The sequence below is a fragment of the Cynoglossus semilaevis genome, chromosome 3 (genome assembly GCF_000523025.1).
Source record: "Cynoglossus semilaevis isolate Cse_v1.0 chromosome 3, Cse_v1.0, whole genome shotgun sequence".
In the NCBI taxonomy this organism is placed as follows: Eukaryota; Metazoa; Chordata; class Actinopteri; order Pleuronectiformes; family Cynoglossidae; genus Cynoglossus; species Cynoglossus semilaevis.
In genome coordinates this window covers 12,022,295-12,034,498 of record NC_024309.1, presented here as the reverse complement: position 1 = coordinate 12,034,498, position 12,204 = coordinate 12,022,295, and the positions used below count along the sequence as shown (strand labels likewise).

At 40.0% G+C, this 12,204-nt stretch overlaps 3 protein-coding genes across 5 annotated transcripts in view; 1 reads left to right on the top strand and 2 right to left on the bottom strand.

The window, feature by feature from the left end:
- The window catches only part of LOC103377357 (ATP-dependent zinc metalloprotease YME1L1), a 6,047-nt gene extending 4,871 nt beyond the window's left edge, over positions 1 to 1,176 (bottom strand). The window contains exons 1-3 of the mRNA XM_008308150.3: positions 976 to 1,176; positions 312 to 431; positions 16 to 184 (exon numbers count right to left, since the gene is read on the bottom strand). Of these exons, the coding sequence (XP_008306372.1) occupies positions 16 to 184; positions 312 to 431; positions 976 to 1,011 (325 nt within the window). The 5' untranslated portion in view covers positions 1,012 to 1,176. The remainder of the gene's footprint in view (positions 1 to 15; positions 185 to 311; positions 432 to 975) is intronic.
- Positions 1,177 to 1,360: 184 nt separating this feature from the next.
- On the top strand, positions 1,361 to 7,474 carry mastl (microtubule associated serine/threonine kinase-like). 3 transcript variants are annotated; one of them, XM_025054614.1, is made up of 13 exons: positions 1,361 to 1,911; positions 1,995 to 2,132; positions 2,209 to 2,348; positions 2,520 to 2,608; positions 2,990 to 3,096; positions 3,175 to 3,334; positions 3,447 to 3,595; positions 3,815 to 4,732; positions 5,013 to 5,154; positions 5,266 to 5,280; positions 6,129 to 6,242; positions 6,322 to 6,423; positions 6,908 to 7,474. In XM_025054614.1, the coding sequence occupies exons 1-13, from the start codon at positions 1,744 to 1,746 to the stop codon at positions 7,063 to 7,065; spliced, it is 2,400 nt and encodes a 799-aa protein (XP_024910382.1). In that variant the 5' UTR covers positions 1,361 to 1,743; the 3' UTR covers positions 7,066 to 7,474. The 3 variants fall into 3 exon arrangements, with proteins under 3 accessions (XP_024910382.1, XP_008306370.1, XP_008306371.1); XM_008308148.3 differs by having other exon boundaries at positions 5,260 to 5,280; XM_008308149.3 differs by lacking the exon at positions 5,266 to 5,280.
- A 1,723-nt stretch (positions 7,475 to 9,197) lies between these two features.
- Positions 9,198 to 12,204, bottom strand: part of acbd5a (acyl-CoA binding domain containing 5a) — an 8,884-nt gene continuing 5,877 nt past the window's right edge. The window contains exons 11-18 of the mRNA XM_025054698.1: positions 11,736 to 11,979; positions 11,493 to 11,657; positions 11,287 to 11,381; positions 10,988 to 11,195; positions 10,712 to 10,914; positions 10,355 to 10,411; positions 9,848 to 9,954; positions 9,198 to 9,755 (exon numbers count right to left, since the gene is read on the bottom strand). Coding sequence (XP_024910466.1) covers positions 9,743 to 9,755; positions 9,848 to 9,954; positions 10,355 to 10,411; positions 10,712 to 10,914; positions 10,988 to 11,195; positions 11,287 to 11,381; positions 11,493 to 11,657; positions 11,736 to 11,979 — 1,092 coding nt within the window. The 3' untranslated portion in view covers positions 9,198 to 9,742. The remainder of the gene's footprint in view (positions 9,756 to 9,847; positions 9,955 to 10,354; positions 10,412 to 10,711; positions 10,915 to 10,987; positions 11,196 to 11,286; positions 11,382 to 11,492; positions 11,658 to 11,735; positions 11,980 to 12,204) is intronic.

Sequence of the window (12,204 nt, the reverse complement as noted above, 5' to 3'; positions counted from 1 at the left end):
CATGGCCCTGCTCACCATGCTTGTTGTGGAAGAAGCTGTCTCCAGAGACGTGACTTGTCCTCCATATAGAGGGAAGAGTTGGGGGTCCCTCTGGTACTGCTACAGGCAGCAACCTGCTCACCAGCTCATCCAACTGATTCACCCCGATATCTGATAGACCCAGATCCTTCAGACTCACAATGGGCTGAGTAGAAAAATACCCCAAGACTGTTATCATTGCAAGACTAATACAAAAAAATAATTTTAGGAATTTATAGTCTTTGAAAATGAATCATTGTGTTCACACAACACATTTAGAGTGTTCAATTCACCTCTCTGAGAAATGAACTGTGCTCTGCAGGGAAGTCTTTGTGCAGCACCCTGGCAGAACCTGTGACAGAGTTCTTCAGGGAGTTGAGGGCATTGATGAGCTGGCTGAGAGGCACTATCATCTGCCAGATTGAAAACACAATGAAAAAATCAATAGACTTATGTGGCATAACATTATTACATAACATAATTATTATTATGTTTTGTAATTATGTTGGATCAGGTGCTATTCCACTGATGGATAATTTACAGTTGCAAAAAGAAAAACATTACATACAAGGTCTATTTCAGACAAGAGACAGTTGTGTGAAGTGAACTTTTTGATAATCTTCTTAGTATTATTGAAATAACTTTAAACCCTACTTTCACTACATATATACATGGCTACTATATGACTAAAGTCAGGTCTATTATTAGAGTTTACTCCCTTAAATGTTTTTAATACAGTGTGATGCAATGTGAAGCCACCTAGCATGCCTTGTATGTCATGCTAACATTAGCCGAGCCAAGTTGTCATTGACCCGGAGCACATATGACAAGAACTGACAGAGGTCTTCACTGTTATTACACATTAATAGACTAATAATAAACCTACAGTATTGGTCAGTTTAACAGATTTACAACAAGGTAGCGATGAAATAAAGAGTATCTAGCTGGTACAATTACCTGCTGTGGCTGAAACGACGTCGTAAGTGAAAACATTTTATACTAGATGACGACTGGAAATAAAACAGAAAATATATACAAAGAGGTTTATGTATGTGAACAAACCCCCTGGATTTAGATGACCTAATAAAGTTTTCTCTCCGGAGCAGTGTCCTTCTGTGTTTTCCTCGTTATACAACTTTCGGCAGCTATTAGCTAACAACGACGAGTTGAAATCTGCCGGACGTCACGAAGACTACAAAATGACGTCAGAGGTGTTGCCACCGTGACAGCGTCGTATACGACATAGGTGGGTTTTAAAATTAAGATAAACGCGAAAATAATTCACTGTTGTTCAAAATAAATTGAATTCAATATTAAATATTGATTTCCATAGATAAAACTAAAATAACACTTTTGACAATTATGACGTCGCTGTATCTTTAGGACCCATGTGTTACCCGTGGTGCCTTATCAAAAGTACTTAAAAAATTATATATACCATCACATTTAAAAAATATATATTATACTTTTAATTTTAAACATGGGTGAAATAAACGTTCTCATTTACTTCCAACAGAACGAGAAACACAAATACTTTGCGTACGTGCAATTGACAGGACGCCACGGGACCTTCGGTAGAACGACAGCGGCATTCAAATTTCAAAACAAACTCGAGGGTTTTATTGCTGTTTTGTTTTGGCATGTTGAATGCTTAGGCTGGCTTAGATTTGAACTGGTTAGCTGTTACGATAAACACCCAAATCATCATCCGAAACAAAACGCGCAATGGACGCCGACGAAAAACCTGACTCTGGCACAAATGAGAAAAGTATAGAAGTTCCAAAACCGCCTTCAATTGAGGACTTCGTCGTTTTGAAGCCCATCAGCCGCGGTGCTTTTGGCAAGGTTTACCTCGCACGGAAGAAGTGCAATTCGCGTTTATACGCCATTAAGGTAAGAGTTTTTGGTTTAATCAACACCTTAATATGAACTTTAGCCCCCTTGGTTTGGTTATTTACTCCCTTTTTCTTGTTCAGGTGATGAAGAAAGCAGATATGGTTGATAAAAATATGACAGGGCAGATGAAGGCAGAGAGAGACGCATTGGCTCTGAGCAAAAGTCCATTCGTCGTTCACCTTTTTTACTCACTTCAAACAGCCTCCAAAATCTACCTGGTAACACATAATTAGAAAAATGACTTAGGCCGCGGTTTCCCTAGTGGTCATTGATTCACATTTTCTGTTTCTGCAGGTAATGGAATATCTCATTGGTGGAGATGTCAAATCGCTTCTACACATCTACGGATATTTTGATCAGGATATGTCCCTAAAATATATCTCTGAGGTTGCTCTAGCTTTAGACTACCTTCATCGCCATGGTATCATCCACAGGTACAGGCCAAAATTGTGCACTATTATGTGTTAATATTAAACTATTGCATTTTATCAGACAGTCAGTTATTACATTTACTGACAGTTACTGACTGGTACAGTTGCTACTTGCGTATATGATCCAGTTATTGTCTTGACAATCTGTAAAGAACCTGGTCTCTGCTTTTCCAGGGACTTAAAGCCGGACAACATGCTGATATCCAATGAAGGACATATCAAGCTAACAGACTTTGGCCTTTCTAAAGTCAAGCTTGACAGAGGTATGTAGTTGCATCATCTTGACACCAAACAGATTGTGATCATATTTATCTACCCTGTGGACCTGGTTTATTACATACATATCTACAGACCTACAGTTCCATTAGCATTGGATGAGTGTTTGACCTTTGTTAGTGCTTCTAAATGTCTCTAAGGGTTATGCCACTTCAGGTGATCCACCTTTGACTTGGACTATTTTAAAATCTGGTTAATGTTAAGGACCTGTTCTCACGTAAATAGTTTCAACAATAATACATAAATGGCACTGTGAGTGCTTTATTTAAATCAGATAAAACTATTCTTTTATCTTAATTTTTGGTCTTTTTTCCCATTTATTTTTATCATAAATAATCCTTTAATTCCTCTCTGTGCTTCCACTTTAGAGCTTAGTCTCACGGACATCCTCACCACTCCCTCTTTGGCAAAACCAAACAAAGATTACTTCCGAACACCAGGACAAGTTCTCTCTTTAATCAGCTCCCTTGGTTTTGTGAGTATTTTTTTTAATGTCTTTTCTTATTGTTTGTTTGTAATGTATGTAACTATTTGTCTTTTGTATTTATTACAGAACACCCCTGTTGGGGAGGGCAAGCGTCACTGCAGTGCATCAGCTGTGTCCAGTCCTGTGACCTGTGGCAAAAGAAAACAGAAAAACAATTCTCTTGGTTCTCCGATTATGAAGAGGAAAGATGACACATGCTCTCCAGGACAAAATCCTTGGAGACTCAGTATGTTCCTGATTTCATTTTATACTTTATTTCACTTCATGGACATTACAGTAATTTGGCTTTATTCTTCGTTAATGTTTCTGCCACTCAGTATTTTTTAATTCCATTACAGGACATAACAAAAGTGCATTCAGTCCTCACAAGCTGGCTAAAAATCTGACACCTTCACTGCTGAAGACCAGGAGCAGGTTTGAGACCATAAGTGTGGGGAGCACCATAGACACAGAAGGTGGCATCAGCCCACTGTGGGAGTGTGAGGAGGTCAGTAATAACATAGGATTAATAGCAGCCATTAAAGACAACTTGATAAGCTCACTTTTCAGCAGAGGAAGCTATAATACATTTAAATGATGTGTTTCACTTATTTAACTCGACTAGTAATGATAGGTGTTATGTACATATTAACACTGTAGTGATACATGTAGTATTATAAGTAACAAAGACAAGTATACTATGTAATATTTGTTTTCTCTCCTGTAGAAAGAAAATGAACAGAAAAAGAACAGTAATACTGAAACCCCTGGGCCTAAACAGGAAAACAACACAAAACCTAATTCTCCACAGAAGGATAACATCACCCCATCAGTAAAAGACGGTCATAAAACTGTAAAGAGAAATTTTTCAGATATAGACAGGAGTCCAGACATGTTAGAAACCCAAGCCAAGAAGAGCAACGCAGAGTACAAAAGATGTTTTGAGATTCCGGCGAGCCACACCGGCCTGACGGGAACATTTTCCACCATCCAGTTGGGCAACTTCATGGCGTCCACTCAAGGGACGGGCTTGGATGAAACTCGCCTTCCGAAGCGCTCCAGTCCCATCGACGTGACAAAAACGCTTTTCTGTGAGCTGGAGGAGCCGGCGGAAGACGTCTTTGAAGAAGAATCCAAAAACATCTCACAGTTGAGCTTTACGTCGCCTCTCGCTCAGAGCCTAAATCTGGACTCCGATGGGTCCGTGCATGAAACCTCCCTCACCATCGACAGCAAGGCCTCTTTTAAACTAAACAAGTGCCCCGACATAAAACAGTCACCTGAGCCTCAACAGGATGTCAGAGACTCCATGATGGAATCACTCTCACAAACGCCCTCTGCTGGTAATGCAGCCAAATTAGGATTTTCTGCCCACAGAGTGGGACCTCCCTGTCCTTTCCTCAGCCCACTTCCTGATTTCATCCGTGCTGCACAATCTCCCTCTGACCCCAAGCCCAGGAATGTGGTCGTTTTCCGCAGTTATTGCAGCTCCATCAACCGCTCCAACATGTCGGGGGTTTCCCGTCTGAGCATCGGCTCCGTGGATGCCATGGACACGTCGTCGGCTTCAGCCTTGCATCATTCCCTGTGCCATTCTGTCACGCCAGTGCAGAAAAGAGTCAAGTCCAGCAGTTCTGCCTGCCAGGTATTGACAACAAAACATAGTGGCTCTAACATAAAGAAAATAGAAAAGCTTCTTGAAATCAGTTTGATTACAGTAACTGATTCAAACAAATCTTTAATAAAAAAGACTCAATCAGCACACATTGAGTTTCTGGATGTCTACATTTAACAAGTTTAGTGTTTTTGAGCTCTGGATTATTTATTTTATAATTATTTTTACTTGTTTTATCACTAAAATAAGTCAATAAAATAATCATCAGTTTGAATTTTTTCTTTTCTTTTCTTTTTTAATCTGAAATCAGACACCTCAGCCAATGTCAACGTCCCAGACTCCGTTCAGAACTCCTAAGAGTGTCAGACGAGGCCCCCTGCCTTTGGAAGGGGCCCCTATTCTGGGCACCCCTGACTATTTGGCCCCAGAGCTGCTCCTGGGAAAACCGCACGGTAAGACGCCTGACATCACCAACAGGTGCAACACAATATTTTTATTCCAGCAAACTCTTGGAAATAACACTGGCTGCTTGATGTGTGACCAGCGTTTTCTTGTAGTTTCAGGCATCACTCACTGTGGTGAGTATATAATGAAAGTGTTGTTTATGTGAGGCAGCTTTGCATGTCTCCCCAGCCTGCCAGAATGATTTCCCCTTGGGTTTTTTTCCATCTGTTTCTCCCCTCTTTGGTGAACCAAATGTGGGTCTGATCAGAGGAAAAGAGTTGGCAGGGGTTGGGATTTCTAATGTTTGATTTAAAAAAAAAAGCTGAAAGAAATGGAGTCGTCCTAATTAAAAGCTAACACTACTGTTAACTGCTGTGGGATCAGAGACTTCATCGCTTTTAACTGTGAGGGATTTTTTTTTTCTGCTCGGGGAAAAACCCGTAGATTTGTGGGATGAGAGTTTTTCCTTTAGTGTTTGTGAAAGATTGATTGTTTACTTCAGAGGCAGTTTTAATAATGGTTACTTTTGTTTCAGACACTTGAATTGAATTTGAATTTATTGAATTGAATTTACCCTGAAAAAACATGAGTGGTATTTTTTAGCCCAAGTCTTTCTAAAAAAGGTTCAAGTTAGGTCAAGGAAGAAAAGTCTTGGGTCTTTAGATGTGTCCAGTGAAGAAGCTGTGAACTCCCCACAGTAGAGACACCAGAGCCCAGACTCTGATGGTGTCTCCACCCACTTAATGTGTGAATGAAATGTGGAGAATAAGATGAAGCCAAAGTCCACAAATCACCTTCCTCCCCCTTCAACTAACATCACCCTGCTTCTGCCACTGCAGTAGCTTTAGTCAACGCTCTAATAACAGTCAACTGGGGGAAACTGTGGTGAAAAACTACAGTCGTTAAAGAATATATTTTTGAATATTTTCATACCATAAAATAACTTCTTCTTCGTCTTTTTTTTGTTTTCAACACTGTCCAGACTTCATGGTGGACTGGTGGGCTCTGGGTGTCTGTCTTTTCGAGTTCCTCACTGGCGTTCCGCCATTTAACGACGAGACGCCACAGCTGGTCTTCCAGAACATTCTCAACAGAGGTGTGTTAAATTCAAACAGCTCCATGCCAGGACTTAATTCATGATAAAACACTGACTGGCTGTTTGGCTGGTTTGTCAGATATCCCGTGGCCCGAGGGGGAGGAGGAACTGTCGGAAGATGCCAGAAATGCCATCGAAAGTCTGCTGACGATGGACATGACCAGACGGGCCGGTCTCAAAGGTCAAAACCACTTTGAATTTTAGAAGGACATTTTTTTAACTAACTTGAACTAAATTATCGTCTTATCCCCTGTTAAAGAGGTTTGAAAGGTTTGCAAAAGTGCTTGAAATCCTTGAGTTTTTCCTAATTTAAACGTTAATGACTTACGAATCTGTGCAAAAATACTTACGTCACCCCTTTAGTGTTTCAGAGATCCATCAAAAAGATTTGACTGTCTATAATGGGTTTCAAACTCCCGACCCGCAGGACAGAAGTGGTCCGTGAACCACCCAGGTGTGGTCCGCAACTAGATGTCAGTGCAGGGGTAACAGTGGTCCTGTAACATCTAAATTACCATTGGTATTACATTAACAGTATGATAAAATAATGAAGAGCATTGTAATGAAAATTGTATTTTATTGTATTTTATTTTACTGATTTCACCAGAAACACAAATCTACAATTGGATGAAAATGTTAATTCTGTCTCTCTCTCCGTCCCCCAGAACTGAAGAACCACACCCTGTTCGAGGGCCTGGACTGGGACGACCTGCAGAACCAGCCGATGCCGTTCATACCTCAGCCCGAAGACGAGACGGACACGTCGTACTTTGAGGCCAGAAACCAGGCTCAGCACATCGCAGTGTCAGGCTTCAGTTTATAGAGGTAACACAGACACCACAGTATCAGAGACGGAATCTGGAACATTTACCTTCACTGTAGTATTTACTCAAGTTTCTTCAGCTTCTGACACCAGGCTCATATTTGCTTTTAAATACCTGTGTTTGTGTGTTCATTAATCATCAAATATTTATGTCTGTATATATGTGTAAAAGTCGCACTTTTCTGCATCATCATGCTGATAACTAGTCGTTTTTATTGCACTGCATTTTTTGGACTGAGTGGACGGGGCCTCATGACAAATATTAACTAATTTTAAAAAACTCTATCCCATAATACACTATATTTATGCCAATAATGAGGTTTGCGGTTTTTTATGGCGTTAATGCCACTGAGTGCCGTTTAAGACGGTGTCGTTGCACACTGTGTGACCGTTTTTGCTGCTTTTATGTCTCATTACTGTGTGACCGTTTTTGCTGCTTTTATCTCTTATTTGTTTGTAACTCTGATTTCGTCACGTTACCGGTCTGTGTTTTAAAAAATAATTTTGAGTCTTGTAGAGATTTTTATGGCTTCAAACTCAGAAAAAGGAAAATACAAATAAAATCTGTTTGTAACAAAAAAAAAATCATCTATTTTTTTTTCTGTTGCCTTTTATTGATAATGTTTGAGCAAATACGAATCTGTTAAAGTTATTGTATTTTTGGGTGAACATCGAGCTAATTTTGGGCTAACTTACCCTAACAACATTTTACTTTTATCTACGCAATTTAAAAATTAAAAATTTCTGGTCTAGCGATTAGTCCTCAAACTAAACCTTTATCACAAAAACTTTTTTAGATCTTTTTATGCATCTGGTCTAACTCTAGTTTTTTCTTGGCTAATATTTAGCTGTCTTGCTACATTTTATCAACTAGCCTAAATTTCACCACATCTAAAGCTAATCTTTATTTAATTTGCCATATTGTTTATTTTTACACATTCTCAGATTTCTTTTATTTGAGCTTGGCCTATGTTTGCTAACTTGTTACCTTTTGCTTTTCTTTCGCTATTTCTACCCTTTCTTCTTTGCAGCCGTGCCTAAATCTTTAACAATTTTGCCTAATTTAAGATATTTAAAAGAAGTGCAGAAGCTGTGACTTCTTGATGTAAAACTTTATTGTAGTCTGGGATTATTCCGTGCAGTCTCTGCTCTACCCACAGGCAGAGAGGCTGAGAAAAGCCAGTACAAAGTTAAACTTTTATTTGTTTTATGAAAACATGAAAGCTCTGCAAAAAACACAGCTGCTCCTGCAGATGCCGATCTTTGTAAATATAATAGGATAATTCTTTGTTAATTAACACGTTATAATGCAATTAAAATATTGCATCTGAATCGTCAGAATCGTGCGCAGCTACTTTTCTGCTAATCTCCACAGGTCTGACTGCTCTGCAAACATGTTATGATTGTTATCGGCTCAAAAGATCACCGTTAAATACATCACACACATGAATTACACAACACAAATATACAGGAAAAAAAAACAGACAAAAATGCATTCATGTTTAGATAAATTGATGACATATGAAACTTTCAGGTGCAGGCTCGCCCCCTAGTGGCTCATTATCAAGAAATCAGTTTTGGTCCAGAACTACTGTAGATGGTAATGCCACCAACGATTGTACCCATGATCTAAGCCCCTTTCTCAAAAACAAATATTGGACACTGACATTATGAAGTATAGAAGAGGAGGAGGATCACATGGATTTTTATTTGGACTCCTGACAGTTTGGTTTACCCAGAATTCTGACTTACATTTTTAGACTTCAGTGTTGAAGTTGGGCTCATCTAGTACATATATGTAAATGTATATACTGTATATGTGTATATATATATAAACATTTATATATTTGCAAGTATACTAATTTAAAAGGCACTATATACATAGAGTATGTATTTGTGCATATAGGTCAATATATACATAAATATTTACATATACTTATGTTTATATATATATACATTATAAATTAAATATATACACATTATGTAGAAATGTTTATATATTTACACACACACATATATATTTCCTTTTTTGCAACTGAAATTTAAATGACTTCAAATTCAGCAAAAAAAAAAGAGAACAAATTTCAACTCTAATTCATTTCGAAACCCAAACGTTCTTCCCTGTGATCCTCACGACAGAACACATGGACAATGTTGTGTTAACCTTTAAACAAGAACCAAGTAGATGAGTCTAAACAGAAATCCCTGCTGCTGCAGCTGCTGCAGGTCACGGTCACTCTTTTTCACCCAGGGCTGAAGACAAACAAATATGAAGTGGATTCTCAGAGGATTTACAAACTAGTTCTCACACGTTGATAATATATTATTACATTCAATCGATCCTTAATAAACTACACTTTTATCATTTATGTTTTTAGCAGCATTAACGGGGCGACTAATAAAAAAACAAGGGTTAAAATTTACAACTGCATCAAGCACAATATTCCAGGCCTTTGCGTTCTAGGATTAAAGTACACACACGTACACAGTGTGTGTAGAACCAACGGCCACACATTCGCGTTTCTGGTTTTTATTTCACAGGGACGGAGACACTCACTCCTCACACATCTTCTTCTTCACTTTCTCGGTGCCTTTTTCAGTATCAATAGTGCAAAAGCAAAAATTACCAGGCTGTGTGTCTAAGCGGGCGGGGGGGCAGGTTACAGTAGAAGCAGCTTCAGTTGATTCTCCTGACAGACAGAAGGAGGAATAAGGAGGTTATGAACATGATTTTTTTTTAAATAACACTCTTAGGAATTGTGTGGGAATTGTGTAGGAATACCTTCTCCTGTGCAGGAACAGGCGGAGCAGCCACTGCACCACGAATGGCCACATCACTGCGAAGGCCAGGCTGGCCGGAGAAATGTCAAAGGGCCACCAGGAGGGCTTCTGGGTAAGAAAAAAAAACAACAAAATAATAGATGAGATATTGGTGTTGAGGATTGAACACACGGCTGTAAAATGTCTTTGTGTCGGTGATGGAATCTTTCCTTTAAAGTTTAAACATTTAGTTCCAGTGTTGACCACTTTGAGATAAAAAAATAAATCCACAGTAAAATATAGAACATTTTCTTTGTTATGAGATTCAGCAACTGTGTATTTCTGCAGTATCTGTGTGTACGTTCATGTAATGATTACTTAGAACTTTAAATAAAAATAAATTATAGCCCATAATCCATATTCTTAGTAACTTTTTAAAAAATGTATTTATTTTCATGTCAAAAAAACGCTTAGCTTTGGCTAAACTCTGTGTATTTAGTACACAATGTACTACAGTAACGTTGTTTACCTGACTTTTCTTTTTCACTGGTGGTGTGTACGTAGGCGACAGGGACAGTGATCTTGCCTGGGAAAAAAAAAGAAACATTTCGAAATTGTTTAAAAAAAAAAAAAAAAAAAAAAGTCAAAGTACGTACTGTTTATCTTAACTCTGTTTGAGCTTCATCTAGACACAAATGTCATAACCGAGGTTAATGTTCAAACTGCTCACTTTAATCTGTTCATGACGATGACTGTCACATTTCTAATCTGACACTGAGCAACATCATTATTATGATTTTATATAACAAAGATATATATCATATTATAGATATTTTATCTTTCGTTTCTGTTCCTTCAAAGTAAAACGTCATCATTAACGTCTGACCTGACTGGCAGACAGCGCCTCCAGTGTGTGCAGCCTCTCCAGGACACTCTGCATGTCCTCCTGTAGCCTCGCCAGCGCCACCACTATCTGCTCATTCAGGCTTCCTCCAGGAGGAACCAGTCCTCTGCCACGACCCTGGTCCCCGTCTTCACCGCTGTGCAGTGGCATCAGAGCTCCGGGGCCAGGAACCTGAGACCTGGAGCCTAACGCAGACAGACTGTTCAGCCTGGAAAACTTGACCAAAAAAAAAATCAACTTGAAAATTTCCAAACCGACCTCTCCCTCCTCTGATGTTCTGAACATTTCCATGCAGCCTCTGTCTCTGCGGCGCTGTCCCACTGCTGTCTCCATCCTCTCCTCCACACTTGATCATCTTCAGAGGACCGTGAACGTCAGCCTGGATTCTTTGTGCCGTCTCTGGAGGCTGTAGCCCCTGGGGCTCCTCTTCGTCCAGGTCTTCCAGAGAGCGGTTAAGGTCCGGACTCTGGAGGGAATCGACATTTGACATCCAAAGGTGATTATTCTCCTCCCTGGAACCCTCCTGTCTGGAGTTAATTGCAATGCTAACAACCCACCTCGTCCTGTCCAAACTGGTCGACAGAATCGCAGTAGACTTCACTGTCGGAGTCACTGGCGACGTGGTTGGAACCTGGTACGTCACCAACGAGATCTGAGTTAAGGATGAAGAAATGCGAAGGTGAAGAACGCAAAGTTCAAATGTTTCACGGAACAGTAGGAGAGTCTAACTGAGAAGAACGTCCTCAAAAGTTGATTCTCTCACCTGCATGGTGACCATTGAGGAGATGCTCGCCAACCAAACCCTCCACAGAGTAGTCACTGTTCAGAGCGACCTTAGAATGACCCCCGTTGGTCATGTGGTTGACCCCGTTTGTCATTTTACCATTGGATAGAGGGACTTTGTGTCTCCTCTTCTTTGGCTGCAAAGCTGAAGAAAAAAAACCCCAACAAGTCAGCTTCAGGTCTACTCTTTGTCTACTTCACAGAGAGGACGCTTGTCCAATACCTTTCCTGTCCTCCCTCAGTTCTACGTCCTCTTCCTCCTCCTTAACCTCTCCTTCTTCTGCCTCATCCTCGTCCTCCTCTTCTTCCTCCGAAGTCTCCTTCACATCCTTCACTCTGAGCCGGTCAGGCTGAGTCCTCAGGCTCCCGTTCATTTCCATACTTCTGACGATGCTCTTTGTGACGCTCATGGAATCCATCGTGGTACCAAACCCTGTGGAACGAGGAGCTACTTCATGTTCTGTATTTCAGACCGAACTCTGTGTGTTGGCCCGCGACGGTCAACACCACTCTGGTTATGTTCACACTGCAGGTCTTGTTTCTCAATTGTGATTATTTTGCTAGGATCTGATTTATTAATTTTTTTGCCTGGTGGTTCATATCATAGTCTCAATGCGACCTCCATTGAACTACAGCTTTCGTAAGTGCAGACCTTGGCCCACTTCATGTCCACGGAGCTGGAAAAACATTGC

Bases quoted from the DNA above. Each gene is read 5' to 3' on its own strand.
- mastl (XM_008308148.3), top strand. From the start codon at position 1,744: ATGGACGCCGACGAAAAACCTGACTCTGGCACAAATGAGAAAAGTATA. The intron at 5,155-5,259 runs GTAAGACGCCTG...GTTTTCTTGTAG, and splicing joins GCTCCTGGGAAAACCGCACG to TTTCAGGCATCACTCACTGT. The intron at 5,281-6,128 runs GTGAGTATATAA...AACACTGTCCAG, and splicing joins TTCAGGCATCACTCACTGTG to ACTTCATGGTGGACTGGTGG.